Below are 19347 nucleotides of genomic sequence, written 5' to 3' on the forward strand. Positions count from 1 at the left end.
ATAGAACTCCAGCTTTTTACAGGTTTCATGGGTGATTTGTTTGGTCCTGGGGTGAAAATCCAGGTTGCTCAAATCATAAATTCTCACACGTTCTTGGCCCAGGAGTGAGTGTAGGACTGTAGAAGGGATTTGGAGTCAGTCATTGGTTTCAATCACAAATGGCTATTTGTGTACCTTGGACAAGTTACTTGACTTGCTTGAGACTTGGTTTCTTCATCTGGAAACGATTGCCTGGTAGGTGCATGTCCCACAATAAATGTTAGTGTCCTTTCTCATGATTCCCTCCTCTCAGCTATCATGATCAGCTGGACTCCAGTTCTTTCTTGATTTGAAGAGTGACTTTCCAACTTGGATGACCATTTTGGATAAGAGAGAGACACTGTCATCTTTCTCTCCCTTTCACACACTGGTTCTCTCTCTCACTCCCTGACACAGACCCTACCGTATCCAGCATTTCACTGTTGACTCTGAAGGGTCATGGCAGTTATGGGATGTTCAGAATCGCTGTTTCTGGATCTTTATATTCAGCCTTGATTAGAGACATAAAGTTAAAATTTTTTAAAATCCACTTTTTTTTTTGGACGCGCTGTGTGGCTTGCGGGATCTTAGTTCCCCGACCAGGGATTGAACCCAGGCACCGGCCGTGAACATGCCAAGTCCTAATCACTGGACCACCAGGGAATTCCCAGAAAACCCACATTTTTATGTATCAGGAATCTCAATAGATTGAGAAACTATGAGCTACTGACACAGGTCTTAAATATATAAAATACTGGCCCTCAGGCCAGCCAGGTCCCTGGTGGTGGGGACCCAAGGGCCTATTTAGCCTTCTCTCGCTCCCGAGTCCCAGGTCCTTCTCTCACTTCTGCTCCCTGATTCCCACCTGCACCCCAGACTCAGGGAAGAGCAGCAATGTTTTGTAGTACATAGTTTTTGTAGTACATAGTGCAAGTGTTTCACCTTCTTGGTTAATCCCTAAGTATTTTATTCTCTTTGATGCTATTATAAATGGAATTGTTTTTATAATTTCCCTTTCAGATGGTTCATTGTTCATATATGGAAATGCAACATATTTTGGTATGTTGCCTTTGTATCCTGCTACTTAGCTGAATTCATTGATTAGTTCTAATGTTTTTTTTGTGTGGACTCTTTAGGGTTTTCCACATACAAGCTCACATCATCTGCAGAGATAATTTTACTTCTTCCTTTCCAATTTGTATGCCTTTTCTTTTTCTTGCCCAATTGCTCTGGCTAGAACTTCAAGAATTATGTTGAATAGAAGTGGTGAAAGCAAGAATCCTTCTTTTCTTCCTAATCTTTGAGGAAAAGCTTTCAGTCTTTCCATACCATTGAGTATGATGTTTGCCATGGGCTTTCATATATGGCTATTATATTGAGGTAATTTCCTTCTATTCCTAGTTTGTTGAGTGTTTTTATCATGAAGGCTGTTGGATTTTGTCAAATGCTTTTTCTGCATCAATTGAGATGGTCATGTGTTTTTTTCTTTCATTATATTGACACGGCATATTACATTGATTGATTTTTATATATTGAAACATCCTTGCATTCCAGGAATAAGTCCCAGTTGGTCATGGTGTATAATCTTTTCAGTATGCTGCTGAATCCTGTCTGCTAGTATTTTGTTGAGGATTTTTCCACCAATGTTCATAAAGGATATTGGTTTGTATTTTTCTTTTCTTGTAGTGTCTTTGTCTGGCTTTGGTATCAGGGTAAAACTGGCCTCAGAATGAGTTAGGAAGTGCTCCCTACTCTTTAATTTTTTAGAAAAGTTTGAGAAGGATTTGGTATTAGTTCTTCTTTAATTTTTTTTTTAATATAAATTTATTTATTTGGCTGTGCCAGGTCTTAGGTGCAGCATGCAGGATCTTTGTTGCAGCATGTGGGCTCCTATAGTAGCAGCATGCAGGATCTAGTTCCCCAACCAGAGACCGAACCCAGGCCCTCTGCAATGGGAGTGTGGAGTCTTAGCCACTGGACCACCAGGGAAGTCCCTCTTCTTTAAATTTTTGGTAGGCAGTCCAGTGGTTAAGATTTCACACTCCCAATGCAGGGGGCATGGGTTTGAACCCTCGTTGGGGAACTAAGATCCCGTATGCTGCACAACATGGTCACAAAAAAAAAAATAAATAAAATACAAAAAAATTTTTTTTGGTAAAATTCACCAATGAAGCCATCAGGCCCAGGACTTTTTTTTTTTAACATTTACTTTTTAAAAGCAATTTAGGTTCTTAAGTTTTTTGGCTGTGTTTGCTCTTAGTTGGCAGCACGTGGGATCTTCGTTGAGGCATGCGGGATCTTTCATTGCGACACATGGGCTTCTCTCTAGTTGTGGTGTGCAGGTTTTCTCTCTCTAGTCATGGCACGCAGGCTCCAGGGCTCATGGGCTCTGTAGTTTGTGGCACGCAGCTTCTCTCGTTGAGGTGCACAAGCTCAGTAGTTGTAGTGCATGGGCTTAGTTGCTCTGTGGCATGTTGGATCTTAGTTCCCCTACCAGGGGTTGAACAGGCATCCTCTGCATTGGAAGGTGAATTCTTTACCACTGGACCACCAGGGAAGTCCCCAGGACTTTTCTTTGTTGAGAGATTTTTCAATACTGATTCAATCTCCTTACTAGCTGTAGGTCTACTCAGATTTTCTATTTCTTTGTGATCTAGTCTTGGTAGGTTTTCTGTTTCTAGGAATTTGTCCATTCATCTAGGTTGTACAAAATTTTCTTTGTTGCATATAATTGTTCATAGTATTCTCTTATAATCCTTTTTATTTCTGTAGAATCAGTAGTAATATTCTCACTTTAATTTCTGATTTTAGCAATTTGAGACTTTTTTCTCTTAGTCCATCTAGCTAAAGGTTTGTCAATTTTGTTGATCTTTTTGAAGAACCAACTTTTGGTTTCATTGGTGTTCTGTATTGTTTTATATTCTCTATTTCATTTATCTTTGCTCTAATCTTTATTATTTCCTTTCTTCTGCTAGCTTTGGGTTTAGTTTGTTTTTCTTTTTCTAGTTCCTTAAGTTACAAAGTTACATAGTTAACTTGAGATCTTTATTTTTTAATATAAACATTTATAGCTATAATTTTCCCACTTAGTACAGTTTTTGCTGTGCCCCATAAGTGTTGGTATGTTATTTTTGTTTTAATTCATCTCATAGCATTTTCTAATTTCTTGTGATTTCTTCTTTGATCCATTGGTTGTTTAAAAGTGTGTTAATTTCCATGAGTTTTTGAATTTTCCAGTTTCCCTTTTGTTATTGATTTCTAACTTCATCCCAATGTGGTCAAAGAAGATACTTCGTATATCTATCTTTTAAAATTTATTGAGATTTAATTTGTGGCCTAACATATGATCTATCCTGGAAAATGTCCCATGGGTACTTAAGAAGAGTGTGTATTCTGTTATTGTTGTTGGGTAGAGTGTTTTGTATATGTCTATAAATCTACTTGGCTCGTTGTGTTGTTTAAGTCCTCTGTTTCCTTACTAATCTTCCGTCTGGTTGTTCTATCCGTAACCGTGAGTGGATTTTTGAAGTCTCCAATTATTATTATAGAATTGTCTATTTCTCCCTGCAGTTCTGTCAGTTTTTGCTTTATATATTTTGAAAGTATATCATTAGGCACATAAATATTTATCATTATTATGTCTTCTTTCTGCATTGAACCTTTTATTAATATATAATGTCCTTCTTTGTCCCCTGTAAACTTTGGTATAGTCAACTGTCTGATAGTATAGCCACGCCTGCTCTCTTTTGGTTACTATTTGCATGGAATACCGTTTTCCATCCTTTCACTTTCAACCTGTTTGTGTCTTTGGATCTCAAGTGAGTCTCCTGTAGACAACATAGAGTTGGATCATGTGCTTTTTTTTTTTTTTTAACATCTTTATTGGAGTATAATTGCTTTACAATGGTGTGTTAGTTTCTGCTTTATAACAAAGTGAATCAGCCATACATATACATACATCCCCATATCGCCTCCCTCTTGCATCTCCCTCCCACCCTCCCTAACCCACCCCTCTAGGTGGTCACAAAGCACCGAGCTGATCTCCCTGTGCTATGCGGCTGCTCCCGACTAGCTATCGGTTTTACATTTGGTAGTGTATATATGTCCATGCCATTCTCTCACTTTGTCCCAGCTTACCCTTCCCCCTCCCCATGTCCTCAAGTCCATTCTCTAGTAGGTCTGCGTCTTTATTCCGGTCCTGCCCCTAGGTCCTTCATGACCTTTTTTTTTTAGATTCCATATATATGTGTTAGCATATGGTATTTGTTTTTCTCTTTCTGACTTACTTCACTCTGTATGACAGACTCTAAGTCCATCCACACCTCACTACAAATAACTCAATTTCATTTCTTTTTATGGCTGAGTAATATTCCGTTGTATATATGTGCCACATCTTCTTTATCCATTCATCTGTCGATGGACACTTAGATTGCTTCCGTGTCCTGGCTATTGTAAATAGTGCTGCAATGAACATTGTGGTACATGACTCTTTTTGAATTATGTTTTTCTCAGGGTACACGCCCAGTAGTGGGATTGCTGGGTCGTATGGTAGTTCTATTTTTAGTTTTTTAAGGAACCTCCATACTGTTCTCCATAGTGGCTGTATTAATTTACATTCCCACCAACAGTGCAAGAGGGTTCCCTTTTCTCCACACTGTCTCCAGCATTTATTGTTTGTAGATTTTTTATGATGGCCGTTCTGACTGGTGTGAGATATCTCATTGTAGTTTTGATTTGCACTTCTCTAATGATTAGTGATGTTGAGCATTCTTTCATGTGTTTGTTGACAATCTGTATCTCTTCTTTGGAGAAATGTCTATTTAGGTCTTCTGCCCATTTTTGGATTGGGTTGTTTGTTTTTTTGATATTGAGCTGCATGCGCTGCTTGTAAATTTTGGAGATTAATCCTCTGTCAGTTGCTTCATTTGCAAATATTTTCTCCCATTATGAGGGTTGTCTTTTCATCTTGTTTATGGTTTCCTTTGCTGTGCAAAAGCTTTTAAGTTTCATTAGGTCCCATTTGTTTATTTTTGTTTTTATTTCTATTTGTCTAGGAGGTGGGTCAAAAAGGATCTTGCTGTGGTTTATGTCATAGAGTGTTCTGCCTATGTTTTCCTCTAGGATCATGTGTTTTTATCCATTCTGCCAATCTCTGTCTTTTGATTGGAGAGCTTGATTCATTTACATTTGAAATAATTCCTGATAAGGAGGGTCTTATTTCTGTCATTATGCTATTTGTTTTCTGTACACCTTATAGCTTTTTGTCCCAAATTTCCTGCATTACTGTCTTTTGTGTTCAGTTGATTTTCTGTAGTGAAATGTTTAAATTCCTTTCTCTTCTCCTTTTGTGTATTTTCTATAGCTATTTTCTTTGTGGTAACCATGGGGATTACATTTAGCATCCTAAAGTTGTAACACTCTAAGTTGAATTTATACCAGTTTAACTTCAATAACATACTAAAACTCTCTTCCTTTACAGCTCCATCCCCACTCCTTTCAGTTGTTGATGACACAAAATTATAAACTAATAATTTATAAAAAAAAATTTTTTTAACTAATTTTTAGTTTAAAAACCAAAAAAATAAACTAATAATTCTTTTAAATGCATTAGTCCCTCAAATTATGTAGAAAACAAGATGTGGAGTTAACAAACCATAGTTACAGTAATACTAGCATTTACACTAATAACTGCTCTTTTTTCCCTTAAACGTATTAGTCTCTTAAATTATGCAGAAAGCAAAAAGTGCATTTACAAACCATTGTTACAATAATACTAGCTTTTATAATTACCCATGCATTTACCTTTACAGAGATCTTTACTTCTCCATGTGTCTTTGAGTTACTGTCTAGTATCCTTTCATTTCACCTTGCAGGACTCCCTTAATCATTTCTTACAGGGCAGGTCTGGTGCTTACAAATTCTCAGCTTTTGTTTATCTGGGAATATATTAATCTCTCCCTCACTTTTGAAGGACAGTTTTGTCATATATAGAATTCCTGGTTGACAGTTTTACTATTCTAGCAATTTGAATATACCAACCCACTGTCTTCTGACCTTAAAAATTTCTGATGAGAAATTATCTTCTGATAATCTTATTGAGGATTCCTTTATATGACTCTTTGTCTCTCTCTTACTGCTTTCAAGATTTTCTCTTTGAGAACAAACGTATGGACACCAAAGCGGGGGAAAGCAGCGGGGGTGGGGTGGTGGTGATGTGATGAATTGGGAGATTGGGATTGACATGTATACACTGATGTGTATAAAATTGATGACTAATAAGAACCTGCAGTATAAAAAAACAAACAAACAAAACAACTAATAACTAAACTTTCATTGCGTTATTTGTATGGAAATGTGTTAATATAAATGTTTCAGACATTACATGAAATTTCTAAAAATCTTATATGTTCTGGTATAATGTTATAAGTCATAATCCTAGTTATTACTTTAAAATGTATATCTCAGAAATAACTAATTTTCTTGTCAACTGCATTATTATGAACTTTCATCAAATCTTTAACCGTGGTCATTTTTAAGTCTTTTGTCATTTACAGACAGTTCTGGGTGTACTCTGATGCTTTTGCAAATATGTTCCTATAAAAGGGTTTCATCTTCAAGAAATTCATGGAAAAGACTCTGACAAGCACAGGTTTCTGGTAACTGACTGTACTGCTGAACTGAATGAATAAGCATTTTCAGAACTCTAATGAAAAACTGATGAACTCATAAAAGTGCTAACTAAAGATCAAGATGAAAAAAAAAATTAATTACATGGGACTGAGTGAACTGATGAGGATGAGTATAATTTTTGTGACTTTCTGTTTGAATTAAAAAAAAAAAAATCCCACAAGGACTCAGAGGCAAAGTATATACAAATCAATTTTCACTGCAAAGTAAAGGAGCTGTTACAGTGGAGGATTACTGGACTGAATGTCAATATTATGACATAGTATGAGTGTGTTTCATGTTTGGTAATTGCAATCATTGTTGCTTTTGTTGTGGTCATCCATGTACAATGCTTGGTGTCAGTCTATTTATCTCTTGTAAAAATAAAATACAGTGTGTGTGTGTGTGTGTGTGAGAAAAAGAAAAAGAAAAGAAAAGGTAGAGGTGAAAGGAATGTAAAAAAAAATCCCTTTTAAAATCACATCAAAAAAAAAAAAATACTTAGGAATAAACCTGACCAAGGAGGTGAAAGATATATATGCTGAGAACTATAAAACATTAATAAAGGAAACTAAAGATGATTCAAAGAGATGGAAAGGTATCCCATGCTCCTGGATTGGAAGAATTAATATTGTTAAAATGGCCATACCACCCAAAGCAATCTATAGCTTTAATGTGATCCCTATCAAATTACCCATGACATGTTTCACAGAAGTAGAACAAATAATCCCAAAATTCATATGGAACCATAAAAGACCCATAATTGCCAAAGCAATCCTGAGGAAAAAGAACAAAGCAGGAGGCATAACCCTCCCAGACATCAGACAATACTACTAAGCTACAGTAATCAAAGCAGACTGGTACTGGCACAAAAACAGACATATGGATCAATGGAACAGAATAGGGAGCCCCAAAACAAACCTGCACACCTATGGTCAATTAATCTTCGACAAAGGAGGCAAGAATATACAATGGGAGAAAAGACAGTCTCTTCAGCAAGTGGTGTTGGGAAAGTTGGACAGCCGCATGTAAATCAATGAAATTAGAACACTCCCTCACACCATACACAAAAATAAATTCAAAATCGCTTACAGACTTAAATATAAGACATGACACCATAAAACTCCTAAAAGAGAACATAGGCAAAACATTCTCTGACAAAAATAAAATCGTACCAATGTTTTCTTATCAGTCTCCCAAGGCAACAGAAATAAAAGCAAAAATAAGCAAATGGGACCTAATCAAACTTACAAGCTTTTGTACAGCAAAGGAAACCATAAACAAAATGAAAAGTCAACTTAAAGACTGGGAGAATATATTTGTAAATGATGTGACCAACAAGGGCTTAATTTCCAAAATATACAAACAGCTCATACAACTCAATAACAAAAAAAAAAACAACCTAATTGCAAAATGGGCAGAAGACCTAAACAGACATTTCTCCAAAGAAGACATACAGAGTGCCAACAGGCACGTGAAAAGATGCTCAACATTGCTAATTATTAGAGAAATGCAAATCAAAACTACAATGAGGCACCACCTCACATCGGTCAGAATGGCCATCATTAAAAAGTCTACAAATAGCAAATACTGGAGAGGGTGTGGAGAAAAGGAAACCCTCCTACACTGTTGGTGGGAATGTAAATTGGTGCAGCCAGTATGGAGAACAGTATGGAAGTTCCTTAAAAAACTAAAAATAGAGTTGTCATATGATCCAGAAATCCCACTCCTGGGCATATATCCGGACAAAACTGTAATTTAAAAGATACATGCACCCCTATGTTCACAGCAGCACTATTCAGAATAGCCAAATCATGGAAACAACCTAAATGTCTCAACAGATGAATGGATTAAGAAGATGTGGTACATATATACAATGGAATACCACTCAGCCATAAAAAACAAAGAAAGAAAGAATGCCATTTGCAGCAACATGGATGGACCTAGACATTATCATACTAAGTGAAGTCAGACAGAGAAAGACAAATACCATATGATATCACTTATATGTGGAATCTAAAATATGACACAAATGAACTTATCTGCAAAACAGAAACAGACTCACAGGTATTGATAACAGACTTGTGGTTACCAAGAGGGAGGGGGGTGGGGAAGGGATGGATTGGGAGTTTGGGATTAGCAGATACAAACTACTATATATAAAATAGGTAAACAATAAGGTCCTACTGTATAGCACAGGGAATTATATTCAATATCCTGTGATAAAACATAATGAAAAAGAATAAGAAAAAGGATGTATGTATATGTGTAACTGAATCATTTTGCTGTTTAGCAGAAATTAACACAACATTGTAACTCAGCTATACTTTAATAAAATAAATTTAAAAAATAAAAAGAAAAGGTAAAGGCAGGCCCCAAAGGAGGCTAAGATGGAATAACCAGAGAAATAGAAGGAAAACCAGATTGTAACATAAGGGAGTCAAGGGAATAGTCTGAGAGAGCAAACTGGAAAATGAGGTCAGAAGAGTGTCCCTGGGATTTAGGAATATGGAGGTCATGGGTAGCCTTAGGATTGCCTGAGAACGGAAGGAGCAGAATTCAGATTATAGTGGGTTGAAGAGTGAGTCGGAGGTGAGGCACTAAAGACAGCAGGTGTAGACAACTCTTTTAAGAACTCTAACTGCAGTGGGAGGAAAGAGATGGGGCAGTGGCTGGAAAGGGACGTGGGATCCAGGGAATACTTTTTTTTTTTTTTGGCCGCACCATACGGCATGAGGGATCTTAGTTCCCCGACCAGGGATCGAACCAGTGCCCCCAGCAATGGAAGCACAGAGTCTTAACCGCCGGACTGCCAGGAAAATCCAGGGAATACTTTTTAACAATGGGAAAAATCCAAGTGCGTCAAGTGATGAAAACAAACTAATAAAGAGGGGGTTGGAAAAAAAAAAAAAAAAAAAGAAGGGGTTGGAGATACTAAGAAGGGAGATAATAACCTGAGAAGGATAACTCTGAGCAGACAGGAGATGAGACTGGCCTTGGACAGGAAGAGAGACACCTCCTTCAGTGTAACATGGAGGAAAGTATCAACAGAAAGAGTACATGTAGAACAGGTCCACCTCTAGTTTAGGGTAGACTGCTTTACCTACAGCTGTTCTAGTCACAGAGACAGATGTGGTCTTGTTAGTAGTTTTGGTGGTGGGAAGCTGATTTGTTCCCATCTGATGGCTAATTTCTCTGTAAAGTTGGAGGTAATTCATCTGTTAAATGTTGATGGGAAGTGAAGAATAAAAGTTTGAAATAACAGCTGCTGAAGAGTAGGAAAAGCAGCATGCTAAAGAAATACAGTGAGAGTGCCATGTGCAGGAAAAGCACCAAGTATATAAAGTACCTGGCACATAACAGGTGCTCCATAACCAATAAACAATATCTATCAACACTATTATTGTTAACGTTGGCCAATATTACATAGTCACTGGCCAGAGAGAAGAGTCTACTCTGTAGACAAAGGATTACAAACCACATCAGTGCGAGTCTGTAGCCTTGTAGGACTTGTAGCCTTTATGAATACTAATAGATAATGCTGTAATTTCATATCTTACCATTTATCATGATATGTCTGCTATTAGTTCTTACATTTTTATGTATGTTGGTTTTTTTCTCACCATATAAAGTTTTTTGAGAGGAAGTACTACTGCATGTTACTAAGTCTCTGTATCCCTCAAAGTTTCGTATTATTTGTAAAGTAATTTGTCATGGGTTTCCTCTGGTTACAATGGCAAGCAACTGTTTCCTTGCTTTAAAATGGTCAAATAAACTTGTACCTTCCTGTTTTATTTGTGCAGAGTAAAATTTTGGGGAGCTAAGAACTGTATGAATATGACCGTCCACAATAGGAACTCTCCGGTTTTCACAAAGACCTACTACTTACAGATAAAATGTTAGCTGGCTAGCACCGCACAAGAGGCTAAGTTAGAGAAAATATTGTGTTCTTTCTTACCATAGTTTCTTCTAAGACGCTAAGGATGTGAGGTGTAAACTGAAACATACAGAGATGATGTTTGTTCACCTTAAAGAGTTCAAAATAATTTGGGCTTTTATTCCTACCCACACTTTTATCATGTAAGTCAATTGTAGCTGGAACGGGAATATGGCAATCCCGGTGAAGAGGAGGGCAATATTTCTGTAATAAAACATGGATGACTGGTGCCAGTTTGTACGATGGGTGGTAGCAGTAGTTATTTACTTGTCAAACTTTATAACAGAAATCAAAACTTCTTTGGGTGGCGGGTCCTCTCCCAACAACTAAAACACAGAAATATATCTTACAGCTGAAACCTAACTGGTATTAAAAGGAAACATTTTATTATATAACAGGAGTTGAAGTGTTTGAAAATTTATATAAAAAAACCAAACGCCATTCTGGGCACAATGAGAAAGCTTTACAATCAAAACTACCGTTTACTTTTCAGAAATCTGACTGAAAACAAATGGTTAAATGTGCTGCAAACAAACAAGTCGTTCTGTCTATTGTGGCGGCTGAACAAAGTGTGAGCAATGGAACCACTGCCCTAATGGTGACTGAAGCAGATGAGGGAAGAAGGGAGCTCACGAGCAGGACACTCAAACGCAGGCCAGGAGTCCATCTATGGTCCACTTCCGGTCAGTCTGACAAGTCACTCTGATCCAGCACGATTATCCTGAACAAAAAAGGGAGTTTCGAGTTGGTGTGATGTTTCTTAAAGACACAAACAACAGCCTCTTTTTATTCAACTGAATTCAAAGTAATCAAGCGAGATTATGATAAGCTAGTGTATCGTGGAAATGCAAAGCATTTCGAGAGCAGCATCTTCTGTACTCCCTCCATCTAAAACCATTCTTGTGGGACCTCCCTGGTGGCGCAGTGGTTAAGAATCCGCCTGCCAATGCAGGGAACACGGGTTCGATCCCTGGTCTGGGAAGATCCCACATGCCACGGAGCAATTAAGTCCGTGCACCACAACTACTGAGCCTGTGTGCCACAACTACTGAGCACACACGCCACAACTACTGAAGCCCGCGCACTCTAGGGCCTGTGTGCTGTAACTACTGAGCCCGCGTGCTGCAGCTACTGAAGCCCGCGTGCCTAGAGCCCGTGCTCCGCAACAAGAGAAGCCACTGCAATGAGAAGCCCGCTCACCGCAATGAAGAGTAGGCCCCGCTCGCTGCAACTAGAGAAAGCCCGCGTGCAGCAACAAAGACCCAAGGCAGCCAAAAAAAAAAAAAAAAACCATTCTTGTGCTGTCTACCAATTATGTAATCAAAGTTGGCATTAATTTCCCCTTGTATTTTAATTAACTATAAACATTAGCATTTTTAAAACTGAGCAACTCTGAATTCAAGTCTTTGTCATTAATGTTTATTTAGATACTGGTACATGTTTAAAGTCTATTCATGTTGTCCATAAACAGTGGATTTTGACTTACAAGCATCTGACATCTCATTACCTGGATGGTTTGGACCAACCCAGTCGCTTCCAAAAACAGGGTTTTAGTTCCTCTTGATAGGAGGAAGAAAAAACAACTTGATTACTTTCTGGGTCAAAGGGTGAGAGCATTCAGAAGTCACATTAGTCCTCTCTCTAGTTTAGGGTGGACTGTTTTCTCTCCATCAATTGTGTTCTTCTACAGAGATAGAATCTTTCTAAAAACACAGATACTGGGCTTCCACTCCTAACATCCTGCAGCTCCCTGTCATAGCAATGGACACGAATGATGCTAATTTCACAAAGTCCCTGCATTATGTTCTCAGTGAATTCAATACTAGCTGAATGCTCACACACTCTGGGCCTTGTGCCAGTCAGGGTCCTGGAGGAAACAGAATGCACCCCCAGGCCCTTTAATGAAGTGACTACTTACAGAGGTGTTGTCAGAATTGAGGGAGCAAACAAGGTATGGCAAAGCATCCAGCGACTAGCAGCAGTGGGAAGCCATTATCACCCCTAAGCCTGAAGGGACTGGGGTGGGGGTGGGGGGACAGGTGGGGCAGAACAGTTACTGGAACCCAGTGAGAGCTAGAACTGGGAAGGATGGGCTGCGCTATAGAAGCTGTGCTTGTTGAGGGACATCACTTCCACACAGAGATGAAGTGCTGAGGTAGGCAGTCAGGCAAGTAATAGCCCAATTATCTGATCTTCTGCTGGGGTCTCCCATTGGCCAACAGGAAGCCGGCTGGCCAGGAAGCCCAGCAGATTCAGTTCACAAGGGTCAGCATCCTGGGGCACAAAGCAGGGCAGAAAAAGGAGAAGAATGAGAATGGACTGGGGAAGGGATAAAAGGGATACCAGATGATCTGAAAGAGTTAATGACGTTAACTTCCTGAGTAGGAGGAACTTAAATATAGGAGGGCATCATTTGTGAATGGCGCCTTAAAGCTCTATCACAACAGTTTTGAAATTAAGGTTTGTACTTTTCACATTACTTGTAGACTCCACTTAAATTCCACAATTTATGATTTCTTATCTTTTGAAGACACATTAGAAGGAAAACATCTTGCCAGACAATATGAGCCTGGCTGAAGGCTTGCTTTAGAAATAGAATTGGCTGTAGTTACTGTTTTGTGATAAAGACATAATTGGGAATTAACAGAAAACCTGGGCTGGACTACAGGGGAAAAGTGTAGGAGGATTACGTATAGCATCTGGGAAACATTTCTAAATAACTTTGATGCTCATGGAAGCCCAAGGACTCCAGGCTAGGCTACATTGTAAATGAACATCCATTCATACCTTCTTCAGAAGTCCCTAAAAAGCTCTCTGACTTCCTTCTCTCTGGTGTGATGCTTTCTTCCCCTTTTCTCTTCTTTTCACCAACTTCTTGATCTTTAGTATTTGTCTCCCTTCAATGACAATGATTTTGGTCATTAAACCATGTGCACAATGGCCAGGGGAACAGGACTGCGCTCCCAAGGAAATATAATAATAACTAGAGCTAACTGTGCCTTCCCTATGGAACAGTTCAAGTGCTGTAATGTATACTAACTCATTTAATTCTCATCACAACGATATAAGGTAGTTAAGTGATGAGAAAACTGAGTCACAGAGAAGTTAAATTACATGCCCAGTAAGTCCTAGAGCTGGGATGAACCCAGGAAGCCTGACTCGGACTCTGCTCTCAACCACTAGGCTGTATTGTCCCAAAGGAAAAAAGCATTTCACTTATGTTGTAATTGGTGTCCTTTTTACAACCACATGTATTTTTATTACCTTATCTTCATTTCCTAAAACTCTCAATATCTAACTGCAGTATCTAATAACTGAAGACCACATTTGTCAAACCAGTAAGCAGAAACCAACTCCCGCACTCAACGATAAGCTCCCTAAGGGCAGAGACATGCTATCCCTCTGCATCTCTAGCCCCTAGCACAGTGCTCAGCTCACTGGCAGTGCTCAACAGATGATGGATGACTCAAACTGACATGGTTTAGGGATTTTTTCTTCTGTTTTCATCTGGTGGATATTCAAAATAAAATATGCAAAGTGAGAGAGAAAATAAAGCCAGCTAGGGTGAAAAGGATTTTTTTTCCTCCTAACCTCTCATCACTAATAGAATCACAGGCTCTAAAGTTGGAGGAGGTTATCTATTACCTCCATCCAAATGCCCTGGACCAGAGAGTCGTGCCGCCTACGCTTGGGTGGGAGGAGCTGCTGTTAAAGTTAGTGTAGAGGCAGCTGCTTCTCTATCAGATTGCTGTGGCCATTAGAAAGCTTGTGCTTTACTGAATAAAAATCTCTTACTCTGCAGTTTCTAGTCAGTGGCTCTGTCCTTTGGGGCGGAAGAGAGTAAGCCGACTCTCTTCACTTTACAATATTTCAGGTATTTGGGGGCAGCTATCAAATTCTCTACTCCATTTGCTCTTCTCAGACTGAGCCTCCCCAGCTCCGTCAGCTGTTCTCACATGACAAGGTTTCCAGACTTCTAGCTGTTCTGTGGCCACCCTCTTCTATTTGTTGACGGTCCCCTTTTAAAATGTGACACCCCAAAAGGAGCCCCACATGAGTTCTAGAAGTCCTCTAGCTAGCCTGAGACATCACCTTGGCCTGGACTGCACATTTCTGTCTGTTCAGCGTCAGTGCTGCATTGACCTTTTCAGCAACTGCATCAAACTGAGGTCTCATGGAGTCGCTGTCCACGTCTTCTTCAAGGGGAATTTCTTGAATTCTTACCACATCTCAAAATGCATGCTAAATGCTGGGCATATAAAAATAAGATGTACTTCCCGTCTTCAATGAAATTACAGTAGAGTAGGAGCTTCCGATCAAAAAATGCTCCATTAGGTCAGATCTCTCACATTCTATACTTTTGGATCTAAATGCTCACCTTTATCTTTCAGAGAAATCTAACATTTCCACCTGTCAAGACCATTTTGAAGCCACAGTCTATCTACCCATCACATTAGCATTTATCCTTAGATTTGTGTTATCTAAAAATTTGATAAGCATGCCTTTTCTGACTTAATTTGAATGACTGATGAAAATGTTGAAGGTGACAGGGCCTAGACACAGCAATCTTAGAGGCCTCTCTCTACACTGATATCAGTCTGCTAGTCAGTATCTTGAGCACTGTGGGTGGCTGGAGGAAGAGGGGGAGACAGAAGTCGGGGCTGGCTTATCTAGAGCAATGTAATGCCATCACCAAACATTCTTTCTCCAAGGAGTCCATGTACTTTCTAAAAAACTAAAATCTATTTATTTCAAAAAACTGAACTAAAATCTAGTCCCCCTTCCCGAAAAAGAAAAAAAATGATCCCCTGATGGAGAACAATAACCTTGCCGAGCACTTGGGGAGACACTGTAGCTCCGTGCTGTCCTCAGGTGGCTGCAGCCATCTCTCCAGGTCCTCATCAAGCGTAGAGTGAGCTCTGTCCAAGGGCAAGTGAAGAGAATTGAGACAGCAATCATTCCCCTTCTCCCTTGACAAGGAGGCATAGCACTCTAGAGCGGGAAAGAACCTTCAAACTCCTGCTTTCACTGTACACGTGAGAAAATGAGAGCTCCGTGAGACTGTACCTGGAGTTGTAGTGCTCACTTAGATCCGATTTAAATGTGCACCAGAACCCTCCTTTAGCCTCTTGACAAAAAAGCCCAAAGTGTGATATTAGACTCTGTCTCAATTCTAGGTCATTACATCAACTTCCACCTGAGGCTAGAAATGCACACTCATTCCCACAAGTTTTTCAGATTAAGAACTGCCTCTGAGGCTACTGGATGCAGAGAATGTGTTTTCAGAAGGCCTGAAAAGTCCCAACCATCTGAAAAAATATCTTCCACTCTGGCTTGGTGCCAAGGACCGAGATGACTGAGCATCTGTGGGCAGCTACCTGTGTCTAGTATAGCCAGCCCTTTTGAAAAAGGAAGAGACAATGATAATAGTAGCTAACTTTTGATAATGTGCAAAGCACTTTATATTTGTATAACCAAATGTAATTTGGCCTTCTTGAGCTACTCTTCTTTTGCCTTAAATAATGGCTAGATATTTACCGAAGGTGTTTCCGGGAGATGGAATGAATGGAGTTACATCATACATTAGAGACAAAAGATTTATAAAACTTTAAGAAGTTTACCTTCCTCCCCCTTTGCCTCTTTTTCTTTGTCTCGCCGCCCACCCCCCCAAAAAAAAACCTCTCCCCACTTCCTCTCAGGTCCCAGGGCTCTAGTCTCCTCACTTCCTGTCCAGGTCTCTCTCTTTTCCTTCCTTGTGGAGCACAGTTTAGCCCTTGAAGAGTGTGACAGAAACGGGATTCACTACCCAAAAGTTATTCATCACACTGTCCTCCCTTACCTTCCTCTCCTATAGCAGCTGAAAGCTAAAAACGCAATTTCCAGTCTCCCTGGCAACCAAGGGTGGCCATGCGTCACATTTGGCCAAGGAGATATAAGCAGGCTTCTGCTGAGAAGGGCTTCTAGGAAAGCTTCTGCTTTCCAGATAAAAAGGCATAAGGTTGGCTCGACTATTCCTTTGCCCCACCCTCTTATTTCTGCCTGGAGTATGGAGAGCAGGCACCGTGTCCAGGAGTTGACAAGCCTGAAAACAAAGGCCAACATGCTATGTCTGGCAGAGCAGACAGATCAAAAGAGCCGAAGTCCCTGGTAGCATCACTGAGCTGCTACACCAGCCGTGGCCTGCCAACCTCCGGGCTTCATGTCGTGTGAGACAAACTCATTTAAACACGACGGTGGGGTTTTCTAACGTTTGCAGCTGAAAGTATTCGGCAGGGCTTCCCCAAGGATTTGCTGGTCCAGGATAAGGATGAGGCAAGTGGTGTAAGTGTAGATTCATAGCCTCTCTTTCTTTAAAATGTAAATGTTTTGTTCATCATGGATTTTTTTTGCATTAGTATTGATTTTTTAAAATATGGCATCAAAATAGTACTTTTCTTGACTTCTGAGTTTTTTGGTGCCCCCTTCAATTCTGTGCCCAAGGAGTGTGCTGCGCTCACCTCCCTCCAGTCCTGGCCCTGAATGACAGTTCAGACAAAGCAAGAAATGTTAGGAGGCAAAGGAGGTGATCTGAAGTGGTTTACCTTACAACACAGGTCAAAGGAGAGTTCCAAGTCAAGAACGGAATTGGGTTTCTTGAGGCAAACTTGTGTTTTCAGACTGAATTGTCTGGATGATTGCCTCCATCTTCTCTTATTTGGCTAGAAAGATCTAAAAATTCTCTTTAACTAAAATGTTTTGAAAGAAACTGAAACCAATGTTTGCCTCACAAAATGAAGTAAAAACAAAAACAAAAAACAACAACTTTACAAGAAAAAAACAAATAATCCTATTAAAAAATGGGCAAAGGACTAGGATATTTCTCCAAAGAAGATATACAAATGGCCTTCTGCATATGAAAAGATGCCCAACATCGTTAATCATTAGGGAAATGCAAATCAAAACCACAATGAGATATCACCTCGCACCTATTAGGATGGCTACTATCAAAAAAACAGAGACACCCCCACCCTGGTGGTCCAGTGGTTAAAACTCCGCGCTTCCACTGCAGGGGGCGCGGGTTCGATCCCTGGTCGGGGAACTAAGATCCCGCATGCCGCTTGGCACAGCCAAAAAAAAAAAAAAAAACAAAACTGAAAATAACAAATATTGGCAAAGATCTGGAGAAAGTGGAACCCTTGTGTACTGTTCGTGGGAATGTAAAATGGTGCAGCTGCTGTGGAAAACAGGATGGCATTTCCTCAAAAAAATAAAAATAGATTTACCATATGATCCAGCAATACCACTTCTGGGTATACATCCAAAAGAAATGAAAGCAGGGTGTGTTGAAGAGCTATTTGCGCACTCACACTCAGAGCAGCATTACAGTAGTCAAAAGGTGGAAGCAACCTAGTGACCACTAACAGATGAATGGATAAACAAAATGTGATACACACACACACACACACACACACAATGGAATTCAGCCTTAAGAAGGAAGGAAATTCTGATGCATGCTACATGGATGAACCCTGAAGACATTATGCTGAGTGAAATAAGCCAGTGACAAAACAACAAACACCGGAGGGAGACGCAAGAGGGAGAGGATATGGGGATATATGTATACGTATAGCTGATACACTTTGTTATACAGCAGAAACTAACACACCATTGTAAAGCAATTATACTCCAATAAAGACGTTAAAAAAAAAAAAAAGAATAGTGAAACTCAGAGAAACAGAGAATAGAACTGTGGTTGCTGGGGACTGAGGGGAGGGGGAAATGGGGAGTTGTTGTTTAATGGGTATAGAGTTTCAGTTTTGCAAGATGAAAAAGTTCTGGAGATCAGTTGCACAACAATGTGAATATACGTAGCACTACTGAACTGTACACTTAAAAATTTTGTGTTATGTGTATTTTATCACAATTAAGGACTTTTTAAGAAAAAACAAAAAAAAACCTTTTAGGAATAGGGGCTATAAGGATAGTATGACAAAAGACTATTATTTCCTTATTTGTCAATATCAGAAGAAAAACTAATATAAACTAACACTATAGTTTTTTCAAACACTTTAAAAAAAAAATCCAGCTTTTTCTGTTACCTCTCTGTATCCTCTTCTAGATGCTGAGTTTCTTTGGTCCAAAGCATACTGCTGTCTTCTTTATTACTGTTAGTTTCTTGTTCTTCTAAATGCCTTTGATCTAAAAACAGTTGAAAGACTTAACTTTAGAACAAAAAAAATTTTGAGAAAACCTGCCTTAAAATGGAGTGCACGACTTCCCTGGTGGTGCAGTGGTTAGGAATCTGCCTGTCAATGCAGGGGACACGGGTTCAGTCCCTGGTCCGGGAAGATCCCACATGCCGCAGAGCAACTAGGCCTGTGTGCCACAACTACTGAGCCTGTGGTCTAAAGCCCGCGGGCCACAACTACTGAGCCTACGCGCTGCAACTACTAAAGCCCGTGCGCCTAGAGCCTGTGCTCTGCAACAAGAGAAGCCACCGCAGTGAGAAGCCCGCACATCACAATGAAGAGTAGCCCCTCGCTCGCCGCTACTAGAGAAAGCCCGTGTGCAGCAACGGAGACCCAACGCAGCCAAAAAAAAAAATGGAGTGCAAAAAATTAAGGCTAATCAGTGGACCCTGAAGTCTGCAGTGCACAAGTTCCCCTCTTCCCAGAAGAGCAGGGGGCCAGGTGGCAATCTGCAGGGCGCCTGTATCCACAGAAGCTGCTTCTGAGGTCTGGGGAGCT

The 19347-nt window shown here is 39.8% G+C and overlaps 1 protein-coding gene across 7 annotated transcripts in view; it reads right to left on the reverse strand.

Moving 5' to 3' along the window:
• Positions 1-11027: 11027 nt before the first annotated feature.
• TEX14 (testis expressed 14, intercellular bridge forming factor) overlaps positions 11028-19347 on the reverse strand; it is an 81916-nt gene continuing 73596 nt past the window's right edge. For 5 of the 7 annotated variants that reach the window (XM_068530136.1, XM_068530135.1, XM_068530130.1 and 2 more), the window contains 5 exons: positions 18700-18799; positions 15448-15540; positions 13409-13518; positions 12129-12180; positions 11028-11342 (listed from right to left, as the gene is read on the reverse strand). In XM_068530136.1, coding sequence (XP_068386237.1) covers positions 11306-11342; positions 12129-12180; positions 13409-13518; positions 15448-15540; positions 18700-18799 — 392 coding nt within the window. In that variant the 3' untranslated portion in view covers positions 11028-11305. The remainder of the gene's footprint in view (positions 11343-12128; positions 12181-13408; positions 13519-15447; positions 15541-18699; positions 18800-19347) is intronic. The other 2 variants (XM_068530132.1, XM_068530133.1) reach the window with 2 other exon arrangements.

This window comes from Eschrichtius robustus, chromosome 20 (assembly GCF_028021215.1).
Source record: "Eschrichtius robustus isolate mEscRob2 chromosome 20, mEscRob2.pri, whole genome shotgun sequence".
Taxonomy (NCBI): Eukaryota; Metazoa; Chordata; class Mammalia; order Artiodactyla; family Eschrichtiidae; genus Eschrichtius; species Eschrichtius robustus.